Below are 23,850 nucleotides of genomic sequence, written 5' to 3' on the forward strand. Positions count from 1 at the left end.
AGGTGTGTGTGGGGGGGGGAGCAGAGGACAATCATATATATTTTCTGCTGGATTTTAAATTGCTTCATGTTTTGCACTTATTTTTAATCTTCAATCACTTAGAATCTTAATATATTGAAGTTTAACATAAGGTTATTTCAATGTTGGATTTTAACTGGCAATGTAACTTGTGATGAACTGGATGTCTGTATACCTGTTTCTTTTTTTTGTTTTTTTTTTTGTTTAGATCCTATTGGCAAGAGAGGGCTTAGGGAACCCAGTTACATTAAGCTTGTGAAATATTTTTTTCTTTCACTGCCAAACATCTCTACATGGATTTATATATAGCATATTTAAACTTTTTTGTTTCATTATGTTCATGTCTGACTTTCTACACTAAAATGTAGTACTTGCAACAAGCTAAAGACCATTCAAATTTCCTCTGATCCTGCCACTCTCCTTTTTTTAATTAGTTATGAATATGTTGAGTTGGGATATCCAAATAAAAAGAGGGTCACAGTTTCAGAGGAAATTTGATCTAAGTTAAAGATTAATATTATTTTCAGAAAAAAAAAATCCAGCAAAATCTCTTTGCTTTTTATAAAAACTATCAGTAATACATATATGTACTACATCATATGAATGTATAGTTGATTCTTACTACTGAATACCAGTGTGGTTCTGTTGACTACATGTAAGTCCTAATGAGTTACCATAGATGAGGACACAAATTCCAAATTATACTCTTTGGTCACAATTAAAGATATCTACATGATTCACAGGTCTGAGTTCAAATTATCTCAAATATTTATACAACCCCAAAAATTGTTCAGTCGCATATTGGTTTGGATTTGTTGTGGTCATCTGGAGATACTTTTTTTTTGTGAAAATTTTAGTATTGGTTGATCTTTATAAATTTTAAAACAAGGTTGCAAACTACAACAGGAAGGTTGGTATAGATTTTGAGGGTTAGAATTAGGGGCATAAATGGATCCTAAAACAAGAAGTTCATTGAATTTAACAGTACAACTCTAATAAAAGTATAGCAATCCTATGATACAGCTTCACAATATTCTGTACCACAATAAACAGACTTGCATTGATTGTTTGGGTTGTGACTAAAGCGAAGTAAGAATAAGGGGCCCTAAACAAGTATTTTACCTCTTGATTCAAGAAATAAAGGGGAAAAATACTTGTTTATTTCTGGTTTGATTTTGAAAAAAACATTGTAGATGTCACATCAAAATCCTTTCCTGCATTTTTCAGTTAGATTTCAAATATCTTTTACAGTTTACAAATTATAAAGGAAGCCATGCCCTAACAAATCATTTTTTTGAAAATTTTTGGTACATTTTCAAGTTTTTTTTTAAACATTCCTTATGAAAGTCCATGCCTACATATTTCAATCAGATTTCAGATATTTCATACGATTTTTTAGTTAATAGGTGCAATTTTGAAACTTTTTTCCAATGGATGCCATTTGAAATCCAAGCCTAAATACAAGAGGTTTAAGAAGTATGCCTACCAAATAAACCCTATTTTTTGAGATAATGAAGTACAAAGTGATCCATGAATGCACTCTAAAGCAGATCTTTATACTTATATTGAATTTCAAAATGTGCAATATTGTGTCCAAATGTATTGTAGTGTCCATAATGAACTGAAAGTCTCTATGTTAAGTGTGTCAATAACTAATATTGTGTCCACACTTGCAGAGTTTAATTGTCTGTGGTTGTATCATGCTGCATTTGGCAAAGCTTTTTAATTTAACTTGGACACATTCTTGTACAGTAGGGTTTCACATTTTCTTTCAATTTGTTTAATTGCTGAGGAGTTTTCTTCACCTATGTATGTTATGGCGAAAGTTATAACATTCACATTAGTTAAAATTTTATTTGGAATTTACTAGAGTACCTACATGTTCAGACAAAATGTTGCACTTGTCTCTATTACTATGTTCATGCATCATAAATAAAACATGTTTATACACTAGTAAACTTAGTTACATCTTCCAGTGACAATATTCTTGTAGGATTTAGGGGGCAGGGATTTGACGTCAGATAAGAAATTTATGTTGCACAAGCACAGATATTTAGTTTTAATTCAGAAACAACTGAAATCAATATTTCATTTTGAATAAAAATGCCTTGTTTAGTGATTGGGGAATCATAGAATCACTATTATTCTACTTTTCAATGGAGGAGTAAAATATTTCTTTCCGGAATTTGGAACATTTTTAAAAGATCACTCTCCCCTTGCTAATAAAATGGTTGATGCTTCAGAGATTGAACAAAGACAGAATAATAAAACATAAGACATGGTCCATTTTACAAATCATTTTTGTGCATCAATGCCAAAAACATCATTCTGTACAAAAAAACATTGTGATTTTAGGATTTGAGAGCCAACACAAATATTAGCTGTTTCAATTTGCAGATATACAAATGTACATGTACATGTATATATAACTTTTGATTGTTTGATAAAACTGGCACATCAGATGCCTCACTTAGCTCTAATACAACAGGTATATCCTTTTTTATGTCTTCGGTTGAAGTTGCAGTTAGAGTGTGGATTGTGGAATCTATTATACTTTGAATAATTCCAACTTTTCTATGGTCCTCTCTTAAATCTAATCACCTATAAAATTAAATATGGTTTTTATTGTGTAATGTAAAAAAACTTATATATAATGTGTGCCAACTCAAACAGTAACCCTTACAAAAATGCCCTTTTTCATGTTAAACATAAGTTAATACACATTTGGAGGCAGATACCAGTACACTATGGGTTTGCTTTTATTAAAATATATACAAATTTGTTAGTAATGTTACATGTTTTAATTGTCATTTTATGTACATCTACAAGACATTCATGTAGATTTCTAAATGTACTGCATACATTTCCTTTTGTCACTATACAACATACCATTCTGATATGCAATGTGCCTCATCATATGCAACTAAACATATTTCTTTCAGAATATATTTCTGACAGGATGCCTCTCTAATGCTTTTTAATCACATATTCTGGTGATGCCAGGAGAATGGTAGTATAACCTGATACCTGAAGCAAAAATCAGTTAATTGAAAAGTTGTCATTTCTAGTGATCATGCTAAATGTACACAATTAAACAAAACTGTTTATGCACTTGAATCATTCGTTGATTTCACATAACATTTCCAATACATGAATATATTGCATTTTTGACAAGACACCCCTCACTTTTTTCCCATTCCTAATTCATTTGTTCATAGTTACACTGAAACAAATAAAGATTATATTTAACTCAATGACAAATACATACACCATCCAATTCGTTTTGTGTTATGCCTTCATAAATTTCATATGAAGAAATCTTATGGCTCTTAGTTTCTGACAGGGGCGGATCCAGGATTGAGTTTAAGGGGGGGGCGTTAATTGAATTAAATGCAGTGCAAAGCGAGGCAAAAATATTATGGGGCGAAATTTGTTTTCCAACCGATTTAGGGGGGGGGCGTACGCCCGGTATGCCAGTCCTTGGATCCGCGCCTGCTTGATAAGATATATATGTCCAGTGGGGGTATACATAAGCTAGTGTAGTGCACTAATGGAATGAAAAATATAAAGACCTGGGCCAAAATTTTGATGGAGTCGCTTTTTCAAAAACAAATTGCATGTCGCATAATTTCGTTCAATTTTTTGGGAATAAAACTGCGGGAACTGAATTAAAAAGAGCAGGGGACAAGGGATAAAAATAATGAAAAACTAAGTGAAACTTACTAAAACTTCTGTTAAATGTCACATTGAAATTTGCGTCCATCAAATATACGACGATCTTTTTCATTTACCACCTCGATTCGAAATCTACCAGTGTCCCAGACTTATCGACTCCATGTTGTTCCAGTACACACGCTTGTTTAGACACACAAAGAAGGCGGTGTTTGTTGATCTCACGTGACCATCTGTGTATGAAGGAATCTCATTTGCATACGACCAAATCTCGCTTGCGTCACGCAAAGTTGGAAATCGAAAGTAAATGGCTGCTGACCCTGGGTTAAAGCTTTCAAACTTCTTTTTACCGAGATTTGATGACAAATAGCCAATAAAACTTACATCAGCATAAAGAAAAATGAATCTCGAATCGAACTAGGTATGCACCACTTGCACGACTTCAACATGAAAGTCGTAAGAAGCGCGTGAAGGGCGATACTCCGCGGTACCGCTGAATCTCCAACTTTTTGTATGGCACATCGTTCTGACCCCAACCCGATATATCAATATCCAAATAAAAAAGAGGGGGGTTGCAGGGTCAGAGGAAATTCGGACTATAACCGGTGATGTTTTGACCGACCGGAATATACGAGACTACATACATAGGGTGCCACTGTAATGGTATAATTTGCTGTGTTCATTAGATATTGAAATTTTAAGGGTCTTTTAACATGTTTGCGATAATGCCTAATCAATTCATGAATAACTTCTTGAACTTGTTATTAGTTAAATTGTATCATATTAAAAACATTATTTAATTAATTAAAAACTTAATTACTAAATATAGCATATATATAGAGTGACCGAACTTTTTAAAAGCAAAAACAATCAAAATAATCAAATCATTTCCGATAAAAAGAAACTTATCATATGCGATACAGTCTGGAGTTATTATCAGTTACAAATGTGTATCACAGTGGTAAGTACATTTTAATTTATTCTAAGTGTTTGTTGTGTATTTATGTCTGAAAAGTTTTCTTTTTTGAAAACAGCATTCTATAGGAAATTAAATCAATTACATTAGTAATCATTATGCATTTGCATAACATATATTTTTCCATTGTTGAATATTTCTATGTGTTTTATCATTATATAATCTTTTAGAATAGATTTTAATGATCGCCTTAATATCTTTAAAACTTAGATAAAGATTGATATTTCTTAACGATCGAAAAATTCTCTACAAAACTTGCAAAAAAACAGTTAAGAATTATCTATCTTAATCTAACCAGGCAGTGAATTATAAAACATCAATATATATTTCTCCATATACAGCAGGGTGAATATACAAGAAAATAAAAAAAGCCGGTCAAACAAAACATCTTAACACCAAAATGGATAATTCGAGATGTTGCAGTGCTTGTAGTAGGGGTGGTCAAACTTCAGAGTCTGCTAACATATGTATAGACTGTGATGAAGGCCTTTGTAAGACGTGTTCAGATGCACATAACTTGAACAAACATACACTTCGACATAGCTTAGTGGTCGTAGATGTTGTTTCTGTCCTCCCATTTAACCTTACAAAACCAGACGATAAATGTCAAAAACATAAAAACTTTTCAAAAGATTTGGTCTGCACAACACACGATGCAGTTTTATGTAGAAAATGCATGCTTGAAACTCACAGAGTATGTGAACACGTTTTACCCATTGAAACGGTTGCCACTACAATTAAACACTCAAATCAAAAGGAAAAACTTTCGAACGAAATAAGGCAAGTACGAGAGGCAGGAAATAAAGTCGTTGATTTCGGGAAGAAAAATGATGACAATGCTCAAAAACAGAACCAAGCAATATTGAAAGATATCGCTGGAATACGTTCTACGTATATGGCAAAAATTGAAGAGGTAGAAAATGTTATCACTGGGGATCTAATACAAAAGCTTCAAAGTAATGTTGACATCATCGATCGCTACAAGAAGGATTTACATACTTTGAAAGATTCAGCTACTGTGTACCGCCAGGAAATGGATTTTATTAAAACCCAGGCATCGGAAAATAAAGCATTTTTGTTGATTGAGAGACTTAAACACGATTTGCAAAGAGACACAAAAGAAATGAAAAACGTCAGTTCTAAAATTGAAAACGCCAAATTGAATTATGTGTACACAGCAGACTATGATGTCAGGACGCTTGGGCGGGTAACGGTAAACAATGCAGCTTGTCCTGTGAAGTACATCCCGGTATCACGTGTGCTGACACAACAACTGGACTACTCTGAAGGTAAATAAGTCGTATTCATGGTGTTTCTTTTTCAAGGTTGATAGTTCTGTCAAACAATGATTTTTTGCAAACCTCTGTTCAAACTAGATTTAATAAGTAAGAAAAAATGTTCAAACATTTTCCATTCGCATTTTGTTTACATACAACAGTAAAAATATTTTCAGAAAATGTACTTTATCTGTAAGGACTTCGGTAAATGAACAAGGAAGGTCTAAAATAAGTAAACAAAACATGAACAACCTTTAAGTTACAATGTATATGTTAAACTAGGTTATCATATTTTACATGAGATACGAAAGGTTTGAAGGTGATGCATAATAATAACTAATGGTAATCATAAGGTTACAATATATTTCATTATTTATTATTATTTTTTTTGCTTTGTGAATAAAAAAGATTACAATCAACTCAATTCTAAAATTCAAAATACGTTAAACACTTAGATGCCATTCCTTGAATACCACATGGTAGATATTATCAGTGATGGATTTGGATAATTTTGGTTTTGAATACTTCTTGTATACAATTATTTTTCTTTTATTTAAATCTTCCTATATATATGATTCTAATACTGCTGATGAGAGGTTACTCTTTGAAACACATGTACATCATACCGAACTTTGCAATATATACAATTGGTATTTTTGTGTTATACCCATCCAATACATTTTGCTTATTCAGTGGCATTTATTTATTTTTATTTTTTAGTATTTATTGTAAACTAACTGTTCAGTATTCTATTCGGAAAAATAAAAAAAAATTAATGTAACAATTTTTTTTTAATGTGCACACAATGAATCCGCTTTTTACTTCTTGCGTCATGTCTTTACTTTAGGAATGTTTCTAGTCTAAACAGATAATACGAAATAACATGGTTGTGGCAGTTTATAATATCATTAAGAATTATTGGGATTATTTGAATCGCGGAATACAAACCGTTCGACGTTAATAACGTCATATCATCAACGCAAGTTATATAAAATAACATTTAAAAATTATAAAAAATAAACCGAACAAAAGACTTGTTACAAATAAAATCATTTGAGTTTGATAATAATTTCGCACTGATAAAACCTTTTCTCATCTTTCATAACATAAAAGATCATAGTAACTGTCTTGCATAAACAATGTTGTAACTTGTTTTCTCTGATGTAAGTTATTTTCTTATACACATTCCAAAATAAGGAGAGGATTATACCTTTTTATCTTCATCCGACCGAAACAGATATTTTGTTCTATTTCTTTATCAAACCAACATGATAATTGTTATACATTACTGCATTTACTGAATCCAGGCCTTCCACATGTTTTTCTCTTGTTTGAGTACTTATTTTGAAAACATACACGGCAATTAGTAATTACGGGAATGTTTTCGTTTGCTCAGTAAGTAGTTGCTCATAGATATCTTATTTTAACTTACAACTGTTATTTTTTTTTCAATTCGTTGCAGTGAATGGTCAGCAAATTCCAGAAGTAACAAATCTGGAGGTATACAACTAAAATCAAGCTATTTTAAGGAAGCAAGGGTTACCTATACTTTATCATATATTGTTCACGAATTCTCCTATCCAGTTCATAACAAAATATCATGTTGGTGTGAAAATTGTCTTTCTTTCACATTTTTCTTGATTTTAGCGATAGAAAAATTTTAAAAGCTACAGCAGTTAAATGTAAATCTTCAAGAAACCAAAATCATCGCGAATTATAATAATAAATAAGTATAATAAATTACAAAAACAGCAAACAGAACAGTAACAGTATTAAAAAAAAGGAAAGATGCATCGCATTTTAGGAAATTATTTTGGAAAATTTTGACTGTCAGTAAAAGTGTTTTTTTCCACATAAATATAATACAATAATAACACATTTAGATGATGGTTTCTAGGAAGAAGAGGAAACACCGTCATATGAGGACATCGAAGAACTTACAAAATCATCAAACGAGCCAAACTATGTGTCATCTGGTAGTATATTTTCTAGCTTTTCTTTCTTCTGACTTCATTAATTTGTGCTTATGGAACCTTACTACATACAGATAACTTAATTAGTTACCAAATTGTGCCTATTTCAATGACATTTTCCTTGATCAGATAAATTAATAGTTGGCTATCACTCATAAGGTCAATGTCTTCATTAGATAGATACATCTATCTTGTATCTTGACGTGTTAACTGATTATATAACTATTATAGTTAGTAATATTTAGTTATACTTGTTTCGTTTGACAAATTCTTAAGTAAATTGATACAAGTGCAAAATTATTTCACAGACAATAATATCGATTCTTTATAAATAGATATTTAAAACATAACAGATGTTTATGTAATTGTAGGTCCTCACAGTGCAGTGGAATCTAAAGATATAGAACTGATATCGAAATTGAATAATGGAAAATTTTCCGAATTATGGAAAGGTACATGTCAATGTCGGACCTTTTAAATGTGTATACTTTCAATAAGTCGATTTTTTTATGTCAATTACTTAGTCAGCCTAAACATTTTCTGAAAGTTATATTTATGGGGGGGGGATACCGACAAGAGTTCTACATTTTATTATCAAGGAAACCACGATTGAAGTGGAATAAAAAAAATGTAATCCTAGGACAAAGGCCACACAAACAACAAAGAACAAAAAATAACCAAAACAGAAGGTAAATGAGCAACTCGGACTCCAATAAAAACTGGTCAAAGGTTGATAAAGAAATGAAAGTAGTCGACACAGTTTAGCTGGATCGTGATGAAATAACATTTCCCACCAATTTTTACATACAGATCTCTATAGAACAGTCAATTTCCCCGTGCCTCTCAAATAATTTAAGATGCATACAAGATGTACTTACACTCTTTTGAATGTTGACAAAAACTATGTATGCCCTTATCACCATCTGCACTATTCTTAGATGAAATTGCACATTCTAAAATTGCAGTGAATTATGTTCTTTATTATAAGATATGACTATGTTTCATTCATTAATTAACAGCAAAATGCTTTTTTTTTTCATTTTGTATTCGTGTTACTTATAATTATTAGAACATGATGATGATACAAACATAACGATTTTTTTCCACAGCCAAATGGAAAAAGAAAAATGATATTGTTGTCAAAATGGTAAAAAATAGTTTAAATCAAATATCTGTTGAAAGATGGTCGGGGCTTACCCACAACAATATAGAACTATTTATTGGTTCCTATCAGGAGAAAGGACGGTCGTGCCTAGTGTTTGAGTTCGCACCTGGTGGAGATCTTCTTAGTTTCCTACGCTCATCCGGTCGAAAGATACAGGAGACTGAACTTATTTCTATATCAGCACAGGTACCATATACCACAGGCATCATGTGAACAGTCTGTTATTGTTATTGAGTATCCTAAAGTGTTCAGTTTTTTTTAGTTTGTTATCTCGAAAGTATCAATTGACTGGCTGTGAAGTAATTTGTAGAACATTTAAAAAATATATGGCGTGATATATTATACAATATAACTCAATAAAACTGGTTTCAACTTTCTCAACATTATAAACAACTCATAGTGAAATTTTTGTCATGAATTACCTTTCTGATCCATTAAGTTTCAGTATTTTTAAAAATGTTTTAAAGTTGCAAATGGTTTCCCACCTATTGCTTTTCTCTCTATTTGCCTAATTATTATTTGGTTAATACTTTGTATCTTGTTTCACGGTTTTCTAAACGTTTTATAATTTGTTATCATAGATTGCAAGAGGAATGGCTTTTCTTGAGTCAAAGGAAGTGGTTCATTGTTGTCTTCAGGCCAGGAAGATTCTAGTAGGAGATATAGATTGTTGTGAGATAAAGATTGCTGGATTGGAGTATATTCCAGGTACTAAACATATTGCTGTATATACGTGTACTTACTTCTAATTGTCTATGTCAGATTTCTTTTCCTTTTACTTTTCTTTAAATACTATGTGAATGATAGCTCTGGTCAATATTTTTTGCATGAAAAAAATGTTTTTTTTAACAAATACTAACCACCGTTTTTCGTCTCCTACACGTATATGTATTATATATGAGAAACTTTAAATTATAAAAAAAAAACTAAAACAAAATACACTCACAAGTGCCCCCGATCATGGATAAAGACCTTATTGATTCCCCTTATAAACTTCTGTTACACGACAAAAGGTATATATTCTACAAGCATTTGATCAAGCACATATATTTGTTTTCTACTGAATAACAAACTAAGATAGTTTTTGCTTGATAAGTGATGCGTGATGCTTATTAAATGATATATTTTCTGTTACTTATGTTCACTTTTGTAAACTGACCTAATTTGTTTTAGTTGAGAAAGTTGTTGCAATTTATCCATACACTGCGGCTAACGACGATGAACTTACCTTTGATAAAGATGACGTCATAATGGTCACTGATAAGGAAGATACCAATTGGTGGGAAGGGGAAAAGGATGGAACGCGGGGGGTATTTCCGGTCAACTATGTTCACCATCCTGCATCGTCTATTCGTATGTCAAATGCATTCTATTTAAAATAGCATGTGTTACCACTATTCAAATGGAAATAAAAACAATTTCAAAATAGATTAAGAACAGTCAATTTAGGCATATGTGAATAAATAATGAAAAAATAAAGCATAACTTAAGAGATGGCTCAATAAGATTGTGTGCATGTTTTTTTTAATACTAATTGATCATGCTTACAATGCTATTATCCAGACCGAACTGATATGAATTTTACAACTTTAAAACAGTTTCCTATTTCGATGCAAGATTTAAACATGCCCTGTTTATTATACTTATATTTCTTAGCAAAAAATTATGAATATACAACAGCAGAAAGTTTGTATTTTTCAGGTATTCAAAAGAGTGATATTAAACATAGTTATTAGTAAAGTAGTATTAATTTCATCTATTCAAATAATATCATCATTTAGAAGTCGAAATGACATAATTTGAACGATTTTCAAGCTATTTAAGTCTTGCAAAAGGTGGTACTATTTGTTCTAAAAATATAGCGTCCAGTATTATTTCCTGCCCATATCATTTTTTTCTTTGACCTAAACCAATCACCATGCAAAGTTTAAAATGATTATGTTGACCTACCTTGTTGACTCATAATAAAACTTTTGCGTGGTTTTCTCATAGATTTTGTGTTAAATGAAGAAATTAGTTTGAAATGCTCTTGTGGTTAAAGTTTATTAAATAGTTTAACATAGAAAAGAACAAATACAACCATTGTCCACTTTACGACCTTCAGCAGGCTGTCCTTTTCAGAATTGTTGATATAGGACGTATTTTTCCTTCTTTTAAAAGACTATCAGATTAATTTTATGGTTTCTAATCGAGAAGCCTAAAATTTCATGTACAGACAAATGAAAATAAATAAAAGGTAGCGTTCGTCGATAACCTATTTTAATTATGCTAGTTTTCGATTTCACAATATGTCGTTGCCCCGTGCAGCTCCGGGTGTCAAAAGAATAGGCCTGCAGCAGCGCTAATCTTGTCGTAAATGGCGACTAAATAGTGCTCAGAACCCTAGCCGAGGGCTAGGGCGCTCAGCCTAGAGCAACTGGGTTGTGTGCCCCAGGTGGTGGAATGGGGTTCCTCTGGCGTGTAACACGCTATGGTTGTCAGGCTATACTACGGAAAACCTGACCGCAAACCGTAGTGGTGCACCGTGTTGGGGAAGATGCCACGTTCCTCGCACGTTAAAGAACCCTACTGTAGTATTCTCCCGGAGTAGGAACCATAGGGCTCCGCCACAAGAGGCTAAATTGCCGGACCCTACCCATCCCCCTTTTTCTAGTGGCAATCAAAATTTTTCGACCCTATTATCCTTGTGTCCCATCCCTTGTTTCATTTCATCATCATTCATGTTCATTTTATCATCCTTTTCATGTTCATCGTCTGAATATAGCTGAAATATTGCTGATCAGGCGTTAAACCCCAACAATCAATCAATCAATCAATCAATCACAATATGTCGTTAGATTGATGATTAATCACATGTTTTGTTGTTATCATGTACTCTATCATAGTAACTTCCTGTTTAAAGTATGTTATTAAATAAGCCTTGTAACACATACTAAATTCATTTGTATATAGTTTTTTCCATCTTCATTAACCAAAAAGTGCAGACATTGACCATCATCTTCTGAAATTCCTGACGTCACAACATATGCATTAGTTCTGTCTGCAAATCTATATTAGCAATAAGATAAGGTTTTCATTCAAGGTATTGAGTTCACCTTAAATTCTTGAAACTTGAATGCTTACCTACATTCAGGACATGCTTACCCTTTCCAAGCACATAATGAGATTTCCTTTTGCTTGATGCTTTTTTTTTTTTTTTTATTTATATTTATTTCTTTGCAAGAACTTTACATTTAGAATGCTGTCTTATTTTCAAAATCGGTAAATCCAAAAGATATTCTATGTTTTACAAAATAATGTCTATTTGCAGATTTAGATGAGCGTGTAATGAAATGGTATGCTCCAGAGACACTACGGTCAACAACTTGTACTACTCAATCCAATGTTTGGTCTTTCGGCGTAGTCATGTTTGAGATATTTACCTACGGACAGACCCCATTTGGAGGTATATTATTAAAAAATGAACTTGAAAACCTTTAAAGTAACAAAACATTATAGATTTAGAGGTGAAAAGTTGAAATGACAATGCTATGAGAAACAGCAAATAAACTGTCTCAGATTTATGTAAATGAAAGTGTCTACAGAAAAGTTCTATAAAGTCAATGTTAAGTGTATATAAAATATCCCGTAATGTGAGTGAAGTATTTCCATAGATTTTATAGACTAAAATTGAATAAAACAAACCTTTCCGACATAAAGTTATTCAATTAAATACATAAGAGTATATATCGAATGCTTTCAAACATGTTCAATTTATCTTTTTTAGTATGATTAAAAACGAACTGCTTTTCATTACAATGTAAAATTGATTTATATACCATTCTGTGTAAGAATCAGGCAATTGATGGCACATCATAATTCTCAATTTGGTCTTTTTGCCTCAAATATATTCAATACATCTAGAAAACAACTGCATGCCAACTTTTCTTGCGGAGGCGGGGGACGTATGGCTACTCATAGCAATCTTGTTGGAAAAAAATTATGATATTTACAGCATTTCATGTCATTTTTTCATGTTGGTTCTCGGGTTTGTAACACAGGGCTTATAAATGTTAGACATGAAAATAAAAGCATTTGTGACGTAGACAATTTTTGACTATTTATATGAAGAAAAAATGCGGAAAAGTTTCCCGTCATTTTTCCATAATGCATTTCAACTAAATTTGACCTCTTAAAAAGGCATTTTTTTAAACACTTTGATTGTTATTACTGGATGTTATAAGGTATAAATACTTGGTTAGTGCAGTAAAGACTCTTAGAAGTACTTAAATATGAAATTTTGTTTCTCACAAAGGTATACAAAACAGCCAACTACTGCAGAGATTGATACAGGGCTATCGACCTCCAAAACCACGCGATTGCTCTGAAGATCTATTTGGGGTGATGACAAAATGTTGGAACGAACATCCTGAAGATCGACCGACGTTTGAATATCTTCGGAACTATCTTGAAGACATTGTGTTTGGATTTTAGACATTTTTTATTGAATAATATGGTAGTTTCTTATCGATGCCGATTTAAGTCTTTTATTGTTACAATTTAATGTGCAATTTTAAATTCGATAAATGCAAACAGTTACAATAACAATTATGTCACATGTAATTCATAACATTCAGCCAATAAGGGGCAAAATATAGTTTAAACAGACTACCTAGTACAATAATGGTTTCTGTTTTTTTTTTTTTTTTGTTTGTTTTTGTTTTTGTTTTGTTTTTGTTTTTAATTAGACAACATTTGTCTATTCATATATTCTATATACACGTTCACAATAAAGTTGTATACATTCTTTGGCAAGACTTTTCAATGTGATCTTGGGACGTTTGTATTCAGCATTATACATCAATCTTTTGTAAGCATATAATTAACTTGGATTCATTTTATTCTGCTTCAAACAAAAGCTTGAGAGGCTTTGGTGAAATTGAACATAATACAAACATATCACTGATTTCATGACTAATGTCTCAAACCCTAGATCTACCTTCCTAAGTTACCATAGATAAAATTTAGCAGTCTTGGTAAGAATCATGCATATTCTGGCTTTTTTTTTTGTTTTTGTTATTAAGTTGCTTTAAATGTCTATATGATGACATGTATAATAATTCATTCCAATCTGTCTGTTCTTAGGGGATAATCGACATAAAAATCCAACAGTTTCGATTGTATTGTAGTGTCATTTACAGAGTTATCTCCCTGAATCTTGATATCTATAGCACATTCTACATAATTTTTTATAACCAATGAAACAAGGTTATACGAAAAAGCCACATGTTAATTTCTGTTTACTATGACATTTTAAACAAAATATCAAAAATAAAATATGTAGGCTTTCTAAACAATGAATCACATTTTGCATGATTTTTAACCTGAGTGCTACTTAATACACAGACGTATTTTATCACTTACGTAATAACCTAAATGTATATAATATTCTGATGATTATATGATTTTTGCAAATGTTCTTCGGTCGCTCGACGTATTCCAATGGAGGATAGATTTATAATTTCATCATTTATTTCCTTGTATGTATTATACTGATCGTCCCAAGAACGAATGTGTAAACTGATATGATTTAACTGGTCAAGCTGAAACCATCTTTCCTGCCAATGCACCGGATCCTTGTTTTCAGATTTTGATGGGTCCGGAATTCTTTCTGCCTTGGACTTCATTTTGTATTAGTGTGTTTTCGACATTTCTATCGTTATTCTTGAATTAGCCACTATTCGATGATTGTTTGATGATTTATATCACAGTAAAAGATAGTTACCATAGTCCTGGAATTTCTTTTTTTGTTATACAGCAACTCACGCGTAAAATAATGTAACCGATGTGTTATAATGTTGTTGGTACACACATTAAATATTAATTTAAATAACAGTGAGAAATGCCATATAGACTTTTCTGGTAAAATCTCACAAGTGCAAACCTGCTCTCCTTTGGTCGTCTTCATAAACTTGTATATATCATAATGAGGTGCTTGTCTCCACATGACGACTGAATTGTTTGCTATTTTCATGATGTTCTCTTACAGTAGCATACCAGACGAAAACACTACAAACCATTTAATAATTTTTAAAAGCAGAAGCTACACACGCACGTCTAGTGCCAGTGCACCATGTCCATGTTTCAAAACATGGTAGAGTCTAACCTTCCTCTTTTCCATACGTTTTCTGTGGATTTCTTTACTTTATCTTTTAACATAATTACTGATCTTCTTATTAATAAGTCAAAATCTTGGACGCACACGTACATATAAAAATGTCAATATATTCCTTATTATCATACAAAATACACTGAACAATTTGCCTACTTTTTTTCATACTGTACATGCTTCAAAATTAATTTCTTTTTTCTTTTTTTTTCAAGGAATTTAAAAAAAAAATAAATATGTGATTTTTTAAAGCGCACACATTTGGGTTATTCTATATCTCAAAAAAAATAATAAAATGCATGCACAGGCTAAGGAAATATTTCGTTTTTAAATAGTGTTAATTATTCATGTGGTGATGTCCTCCTTGATTTGATTTAATGGAGGATACATCTGAAGTGAAATGAATTATTTTTTTATCAGTTAGTGATAAATGTCCCTCGATCCCGCAATCAGTATATATTCAGAAAAATCTAAATATTTTCTATATAAGCAATGGAAAATTGAGATAACTACATGTACGACACAATATCAAGAAAGAAGACAACATGAAATATGCTATGCCTTGCTTGTGCATTTTTCTGAGAAAAAAATCTCAAATCGTCTAAATAAAATTATTCCCCCAAATTTAAATTTTCATATCATTTCGGGTAAGAAGTAGAAATTTATTGAATATATATATATATATATATATGAGTGCGTCCTAGATTTTGAATTGGGATGAACCTCACAGCATTTAAATTGTAGCTTTACACGCCTCACTTAACCTACGAATTATCTATGTTGATATAATATTGATACATATGTTTCATTCTAAATTGTTGCATATGTTCTAGGGAATTAACATCTTATGAATGTAATATACCTTATTTGTTTCGGTCCAGAACGGTTAAATCGAAATAATTTAATTTGGTGTGTAACAAGCTTTCTGATTGGTTGATTATCGTTGGTTATTTTGGATATCTTGATATTGTACTATGAGGCTATTATCATCGATCGTTCCGCATTCCGCGACTCAAAAACAAAATAACGTTTTGATACCAAATTCATAATATTTTGATTTGAATTCTTTCGAATTTAAATTTTAAGGAATATTTCTTATTTAGGAAGAGGTTTTACGAAATAAGTTTGGGCCAAAATCCAAATAGAACGATCAAAAACCGAAACAAGAGAAAAGGGGCTCTTGTTTGTATATGCACTAACAATTATCTTTTAAATTCATTCTAGGTTTTCAATGACAGGTTTATATTGATATAAAATGGTTAATGTCTTTTAAGTGCGCAATCGTAAATCACGATACACTTACCAAGAGACAAAACAGTACCAGGAATGATACCAGGACGCTAGCCCTGATAGCTAATGCATTTCTAGAGGAGTCCTTATATATCTAGTACAGCTCATTGTATATAGCGCGGTATATTAATCTACCTGCTTGGAAAGCCATAAAGTTTTTTTTTGCTCAACTTTTGTTATTCATCAGTAAAAAAATCAATAAATCGTCCCATATGTTTTTCAAGGAGCAATTTGTTACAGACCTCGGACATCTCTCGTTTACTTATTAGTATCACATATCCGGTTTGTTATGTAACCTGTTTACGTCGATAAATTTCTACATTTGAACGATGAACCATTGAACAGGGTAGTTTGATCAAATTATCTAATCGTCAAGAAGTTTAAGATATACTCTTCGCCGAAAAAAGGTAAGTCCAGTAGAAGTACGTGTACAAATCGAAAGTAAGAATATAATATTATGGGTATGTCACGCACTTAAGCGAAAATAAAGTACATGTACATGTAGATTGTCGGCATGCGAATCTCAAATTTATTTGGCGAGCTTTAGGAACAATCAGATCGCGAGAGTTTCCCAATCTAATCTGACTGTTTCGGAGCGAGTAAAAATGAATAGATCGGCAGTGTTCATGTATTGTTTTCATCCTGCAACCTCAGTTTTTAAATGAAACATGCAAAATTTGCCCAAAATAGTTTATTGTATTCAGCAATCTTTTGAGCGAAACTTGTTATTTATTTCCGTTAGTTTGACGTTGCTCATAACTAAAAAGATAACCAGGAGACGTTATTATGCAGTGGTGGAATAAAGCTTTCTTTGCGTTATTTGACATCCTTTATTTGTATAGTAGAAAGCCTTGTAGTAGGATAAAATAATTTATTCGTATTCTAATACATCTGCTGTTAAGTTAATAATTATTTGCAGTTTGTGATTTGAATATATAGTACATTTCTTAATTTTGAATTTTAGGAGTCACTTTGCTTTAAAGAAGATACTTGGAAAATGTCGGATAAATGGTGTGATCCATGTGCATCCGACAACGTCGAATCAAAGGCGGCATCATGGTGCACTGACTGCGAGGAGGCTTTGTGTCCAGACTGTACAAAAGCCCACCGACGAAATAAACTAAGTCGTTCTCACGTTCTAATCGACACTCAACAGATAGAAAACCTGCCTTCGTCGACCGTCTCCTCACAGACGTACTGTGAAATTCATCGTGATCTCACTCTTGACTTCTACTGCAATCTTCATGATACCACATGTTGTAGATCATGCATGGTTGAAATCCATAGAAGTTGCGAAAATGTTGTTCCACTAGACCAGGCTTCGAAAAATATCAAATCTGCACCAATCATCGATGAGCTTACAGCGGAAATAGAAAATATTATAAACACGGCCGATAGACTCCTGTCAAATGCAGAGGTAAACTTGAGTAAACTTGAGAACCAGAAGACAGACATATTGGAGAGGATTTCACAAGAGAAAAAACAAGCAATTGATCGATTCGATGTCGTAGAACAATCTCTTAAGGATAACCTGAGTCGTGATAAGAGGACAATTGAAACCACTATTAAGAAAGACGAAGCTAACATCAATGATATTCAAGCAGACGTAAACATTAGCGAACAGGAAATAGATTTCATCGGCAAATACTCGTCTGATGTGCAGGGGTATCTACAACTACGAAAAGTGAAACAAGATTTGAAGATCAAGACTAAAGATTTGGAGAAGACAGTTTCTAAAATAAGAGATATGTCATTGAGTTATGACAAGAGAACCGACTGGCATGTGCGATCCCTTGGAAGTGTACAGGTGGAACAGTCAAAATGTCCAGTCACATACAGTCCACTACATCAGAGGGAAGCTGTACCTTCTGTGCAGGCATCTATGATTAAACCGAGAACATCATCATTGGGTTCTTTAAAATGTACGAATTTTTTAAATCTTACCTTTCCAATAAATCCAAAACGTTAAATGACTTAAGGAGATAGACCTAGGGTAAGGGACATAACTCTTAAAATCAGTGATATGTCTGTATCATGTGTCATATTCAATTTTATCAAAGCCTTTCAAGCTTTCCTTTGAAACAGAATGAAGTCAGTGCAAGTTACTTCGATGTTTACATGAGATTGATGTATAATGGTGAATACAAACATTCAAATGATGTATAAAGAGTAATCAAGGGAACCAAGGTTATAACGGTAATCAAAAGAATGCAATCCAGGGACAAAGACCAGACATGGAAAACAGACATACACACCAACGAACATAAAGTAACTAAAATCATACATACAAAGTAACAAAAGCAAATGAGCAACTCGGATTCCACTAAAAACTGGGAGCATGGACCAGGTGCACCGGTAGGGTAAGCGTCCTCTGCTTTTCTAGAAACACCCACCGAGTTGCTCATAAACGTCAAGTCCAGGGTAGACAACTGAGGAAATGAAAACTATGAACCGTTGAATAAATCAGTTTTCATGGTGCAGATGGATACACCATAATGATCCACGAGTTCATGATGACGACCATAAAACTTCTGTAGTGATGACTTCATTATTGTAGCAACATAACCGTGTTCCATAAGCCTATTTGTTAGAGTTCTAGCGCGATACAAAAAGTCTGCGTAGTTTCGGCAAGCTCTGGCATAACGTGTGAGTTGTGATATGAACACTCCATGCGCAGGTGCTGAAGGGATGTTGCCACAGATGAAAGGAAAGTTGACAATTCTGAATGAAAAGTCGTCACGTTTGTCGTACAGTTTGGTCAATAGTTTTCCTTTACCATCGCTTTCTATAACTATAAGAGTTGTGTCCTTACCATAGACCTACCTTCTTAGTTCAGAAAGACTATAATCAAATATTCTCTATCAAGTGAGTTTATCAGAAGCTACGTTACTGCTTATAGTTTAAATCCAACGTTATTTGTTTGATTCTTAAAAGAAAAACTATTTAGAAAAAAAAAAAGAAAAATCTTGGAATTAATGGATGAAATTTCAAATATAAAAATTCAACTGATCTTTTTTTTTAACTTTGTACGACATATTTTTGCATTATAGCGAATGACGTTCCAGAAATACCAGGGGCTTCCATCAGAAAGGGAATGAAGTTAAAGTCAGGGAATCTAGTTGACTTGTGGAAAGGTAATGAAACGGCTTGCTTAAAAAAATAGAACCATCAAATGACATTCATATTTATTTAATATCAACTTTTTGATGTTTTATGTAAATATTACGTCGGGTTAAAATCAATGTATATGTGTATACATATATCTTAATGATAGTACTATATTCATGAATTAAATAATTAATTTTAAATTAAAACGTTCCACAAATCTAATATTAAAAAAAACTTCAAAAGAAATGAGTGTTTTTTGCTTTTTATAAACAATTCATTTTGGTGAAAACAGAAGTACTGGTGCTTTGCTTTTTACCGCTCTTTTCGTTCGTCTTAATACAGGTACTTGGGCGTCAATCGAGGCTAGAAAGTCTAGAGAAGTTGTCATCAAGACTGCAAAAGAAACCGAAACATCAATGAATCACCTCCTGGCACAAATGGCAATCCTTTCTAATTTCGACCATCAGAATGTCATCAAAATGTATGGAGTTAGTTCTGGACCACCACTCTCTATGGTGATGGAGTATATGTCACAAGGCAATCTGCTGCAGTTGCTACATAAGTTCAAAAACAATGCAGAAAATATTAGAGACATACTGGAAGAGTTAACTTTAATAGCAGTTAAGGTAGGTAATGCAATCACGTCATTTACGAATCCAGAGAATTGGCTAAGGGGTCATCAAGGGGGACACAAAAAAATCCTTGATATATACATTGTATTGCATGCAATTACACACAAAAATACGCTATTTTTATGAACTTTGCAAATTGATAAGGGGGTCCCTTGGATCCGCATAAGCACATCTATTGATAGAGTTGAGCAATTATTGCTGTATGAAAAAGGCAATAAAATAAATAATTCGTTTAATCTTTAGACTTAAATTGATTCAACAATTATAACAATTACCTACACCTAAGTCTAAAGGCCGTAGATCTATGAATATAAAAATTAATGCAACCAAAAGTACAAATTAAAATCTATCACGTATACGACAAGTGAAATCTTTGGAAATATTGACTTAAATGATTTCAGAACAAATAATATTAAATAATATCAAAATTTGGTAAAGTGTAAGTATATTAATCGTCTTCATTCAGGTATGCGATGGAATGGAACACATCAATTCCAAGAAAATTGTTCACACTGATCTTTCTGCAAAGAATGTGTTGATAGGTGGGAGCAACGTTACTAAAATAACTGGTTTTGGAATGGCAAAATATCTAAACAATGGTGACACTATGAAAATGGGTGAGTACCATCGTCGAACTAGTGTAAGCTAAGTTGGTTTTGAAGTTAAACAAATCAATTCAATCATCTGTCAAATACTCAAAATGAATCGTATATATCATTGGTGTATGTCTGTAAGTAAGGGGTTATGATAAAAAAAACTAAGAGGCAAAATTAAGGCAACAGTCAAAAGAAGGAAAGTCCGCATAACAAATGGCAATGCAATGTCAATGAAAAACCCGGAAAGTTGGAAAAGGCTGCAATGGTCCAGATCTTGACTTGGTACAAGGATTTCCGAGGGAAATGCCGGATTAAACTAGGTTCTATAGCAGTAGATTTCCCACTCCAATTACGGTTGTCTTTCGGGCAAGACTACAACCAGCGTTTCTACATGGACCCTTAAATGTAAGACTTATTACTTTTCCAAAATGTTCATACTGTGTCTTTGCTTTACTTTAATCAATCAGCATGTTTGCATAGACGAAATTCTTGTCATTTACTGTAGATGCTGCGTTTCCCGTTGCTATCAAATGGGCAGCACCCGAGATGCTCTTAGAAAAAACAATCAACATCATGTCAGATGTTTGGTCCTTTGGTATTCTCCTAATTGAAATGATGACTCTTGGAAATGAACCGTACCCAGGTATGTCACAAAGACGTGTATGCTTTCCTCATTTTTTTAAGCATAACGTTTATTGTTAAATATGGTATTTATGGTATTGACGTATAGCACTCAAAACTACTAGTGTAAAACATTAACATGCTTTATCTTAGATTAATGGGACTAGACATTAACAATGTATTGACTTAAACCACAAAAAAATATATATATATATATATCAGATTCGTGTCGAATTATGTATCGTTTTTATTTATTTTGTCTATGAATTGGAAACTTAAGCTCTTTTTTTAAATCAGTTCAAATCTTAAAGGACGCATTTCTTTTTAAACCACTCTGTGATCTTTCAAGTAAACCTTTATTAAGCAATGTTAAAGTATGTCAAAGGTCAAAGTGTAATATACAGGCAGTGGCATTATATCATCAATAAACATACTGAAGATACATTTTGGTTGCGCAAGTAGAACAAATTACAATCATAATACATCTTCCCTTTCCACATGGTTATTTCTATACAGGGATACCTAAACAAGACCTCGCTATCATGTTGAAGAAAGGTCTTCGTCACCCTAAGCCGGATGGATGCTCGGACTTGATTTACGACGTCCTTCTACAATGCTGGCATGATATTCCGGAAGAGAGACCAACTTTTCAGTTTCTTCGCAACTTCTTTGACACAGTTGAAATCGTCGAGAGTGACACAACTTCCGAAGCTGATGGCCAATCTCTTGCAGCAAGCGGTGACTATGAGGAAACGGTACTACAGTCGGGAGTTATGGATCCGGAAGTTGTTCTTCCGAAGAAGAAAGGAAGCAAATCGAAGGACAAAGAGAAATGCTCTATATCGTAGATATTTTTTCAAAACATTTACATACGAATATAAAATGCTATAGCACTCAACAAATATGATATGAATATTGATCTCAAATCAAGTGTACGTATAAGAGTGTCAAAACACGTGAGTGGAATTACTAATATTCTTATAAAGTCGCCAATGACAAAAGACAGAAGAAAACATATTATATTGTGGTAACCTTTTTTACATATAATCTGCTTATCGTTCGTTTCAACTCTACAGTATAAGGCCAATAAAAGTATATACATGTATTTTGTTTGTTAAAGATACATTTTTACTCATGTGAAGTTTCCTCGTTTGTCTACTCCGTGACTTTTACGAGCAACTCGGCAGGTGTTCCTAGAAAAGCAGAGGACGCTTGCCCTACCGGTGCACCTGGTCCATGCTCCCAGTTTTTTGTGGGACTTGCTCATTTGATTTTGTTACTTTGTATATATGATTTTAGTTACTTTATGTCCTTTGTGATGTATGTCTGTTTTCCATGTCTGGTATTTGTCCCTGGATTGCATTCTTTTGATTACCGCTATAATCTTGGTTCCCTTGATTACCCTTTGAAAAGACGGATACAGGTAGCATAATAAAACCTTGCAGAGTATCCTCTGAATCCGGTTACATAAGATGATTGACTTTCAAAAGAGAGCGAAAAAAAACTTTTTTTATCTCTGAAACCTTATATCATTGACTAAGAAAACAAACTTGGCGTGTAAAAGATTTAGGTCCCACTAATTAAAAAAACGATATAATACGTTGCCAAGTCGATTATAGGTAATTGTTTTTACAAGTACATTTTTGCAATGTACTTGAAATACTACTTATTGACGAATAAAACTTTAGTTTCATAACACTACAGTGCAACGAGGAACTATGATAGGTAATGGGTAATAAAATAAAACTGTAAAATCGCTAATTTGCAGGCGGCGCCAATTGAGAAGCAAATCTTGTTCCCAAAACTAAAGGTTGAATATCGTCATGCTCCAAGATGTAAAATATGCCTGATTAGTTTGCTTGGTTAAAAGTATGTAACAGCGAAACAAACGTAGTTGGCTCTTTTCACAACACATTCAGGCCGGGAAAGTTTATTAAAGGTGAAAGTGACAATCTATTTAGTCACGAAAAAGTTAGATTATCCACTTTAATGATACCATGCATCATTAACATGGACTGAAAATCGTTGTATAATATTCAATGTTTAAAAGAGAGGTGGTAGTGATGAGGGTGTCCGTTATTTATTCATTTATTATTTAGGGGTCCATAGCAAAACATGGCCTTTACCTTTTATGAATATAGGATACCCTTCTCTTATGCTCACCTCCTCCTACACCACTGTATGGAATTAAACGTAACCTTTGCAGAATATTTGTTACATATTCTTTTTATCAATTTTGATCTACATTAATTTGGCGGTAGTAAATGGAGTTTGACATAGTGTATACAGCGAGGGGTATAAAGTATGTGAGCATTGCTCAATTTTTCTCTTTTTTTATTGTATACGACTTGAATATAATGAAATATACCTTCTT

At 32.7% G+C, this 23,850-nt stretch overlaps 1 protein-coding gene and 1 long non-coding RNA gene across 2 annotated transcripts; one reads left to right on the plus strand and one right to left on the minus strand.

Moving 5' to 3' along the window:
- Window positions 1-1,858: 1,858 nt before the first annotated feature.
- Window positions 1,859-3,919, minus strand: LOC148612673 (uncharacterized). The gene is made up of 3 exons (XR_015924466.1): window positions 3,742-3,919; window positions 2,908-3,045; window positions 1,859-2,619 (listed from the first exon to the last, which is right to left on the minus strand). It is a non-coding gene; the product is annotated as an uncharacterized LOC148612673 (long non-coding RNA).
- A 611-nt stretch (window positions 3,920-4,530) lies between these two features.
- On the plus strand, window positions 4,531-22,581 carry LOC148612674 (uncharacterized). Its single transcript, XM_088595393.1, has 16 exons — window positions 4,531-4,651; window positions 5,008-5,955; window positions 7,406-7,443; window positions 7,841-7,919; window positions 8,288-8,368; window positions 9,026-9,267; window positions 9,663-9,789; window positions 10,255-10,434; window positions 12,392-12,526; window positions 13,376-13,551; window positions 17,484-18,441; window positions 19,570-19,653; window positions 19,970-20,253; window positions 20,726-20,876; window positions 21,361-21,498; window positions 21,993-22,581. The coding sequence occupies exons 2-16, from the start codon at window positions 5,067-5,069 to the stop codon at window positions 22,322-22,324; spliced, it is 3,894 nt and encodes a 1,297-aa protein (XP_088451519.1). The 5' UTR covers window positions 4,531-4,651; window positions 5,008-5,066; the 3' UTR covers window positions 22,325-22,581.
- Window positions 22,582-23,850: the final 1,269 nt, after the last annotated feature.

This window comes from Perna viridis, chromosome 7 (assembly GCF_037379345.1).
Source record: "Perna viridis isolate PV_CMFRI_1.1 ecotype Kerala chromosome 7, ASM3737934v1, whole genome shotgun sequence".
Taxonomy (NCBI): domain Eukaryota; kingdom Metazoa; phylum Mollusca; class Bivalvia; order Mytilida; family Mytilidae; genus Perna; species Perna viridis.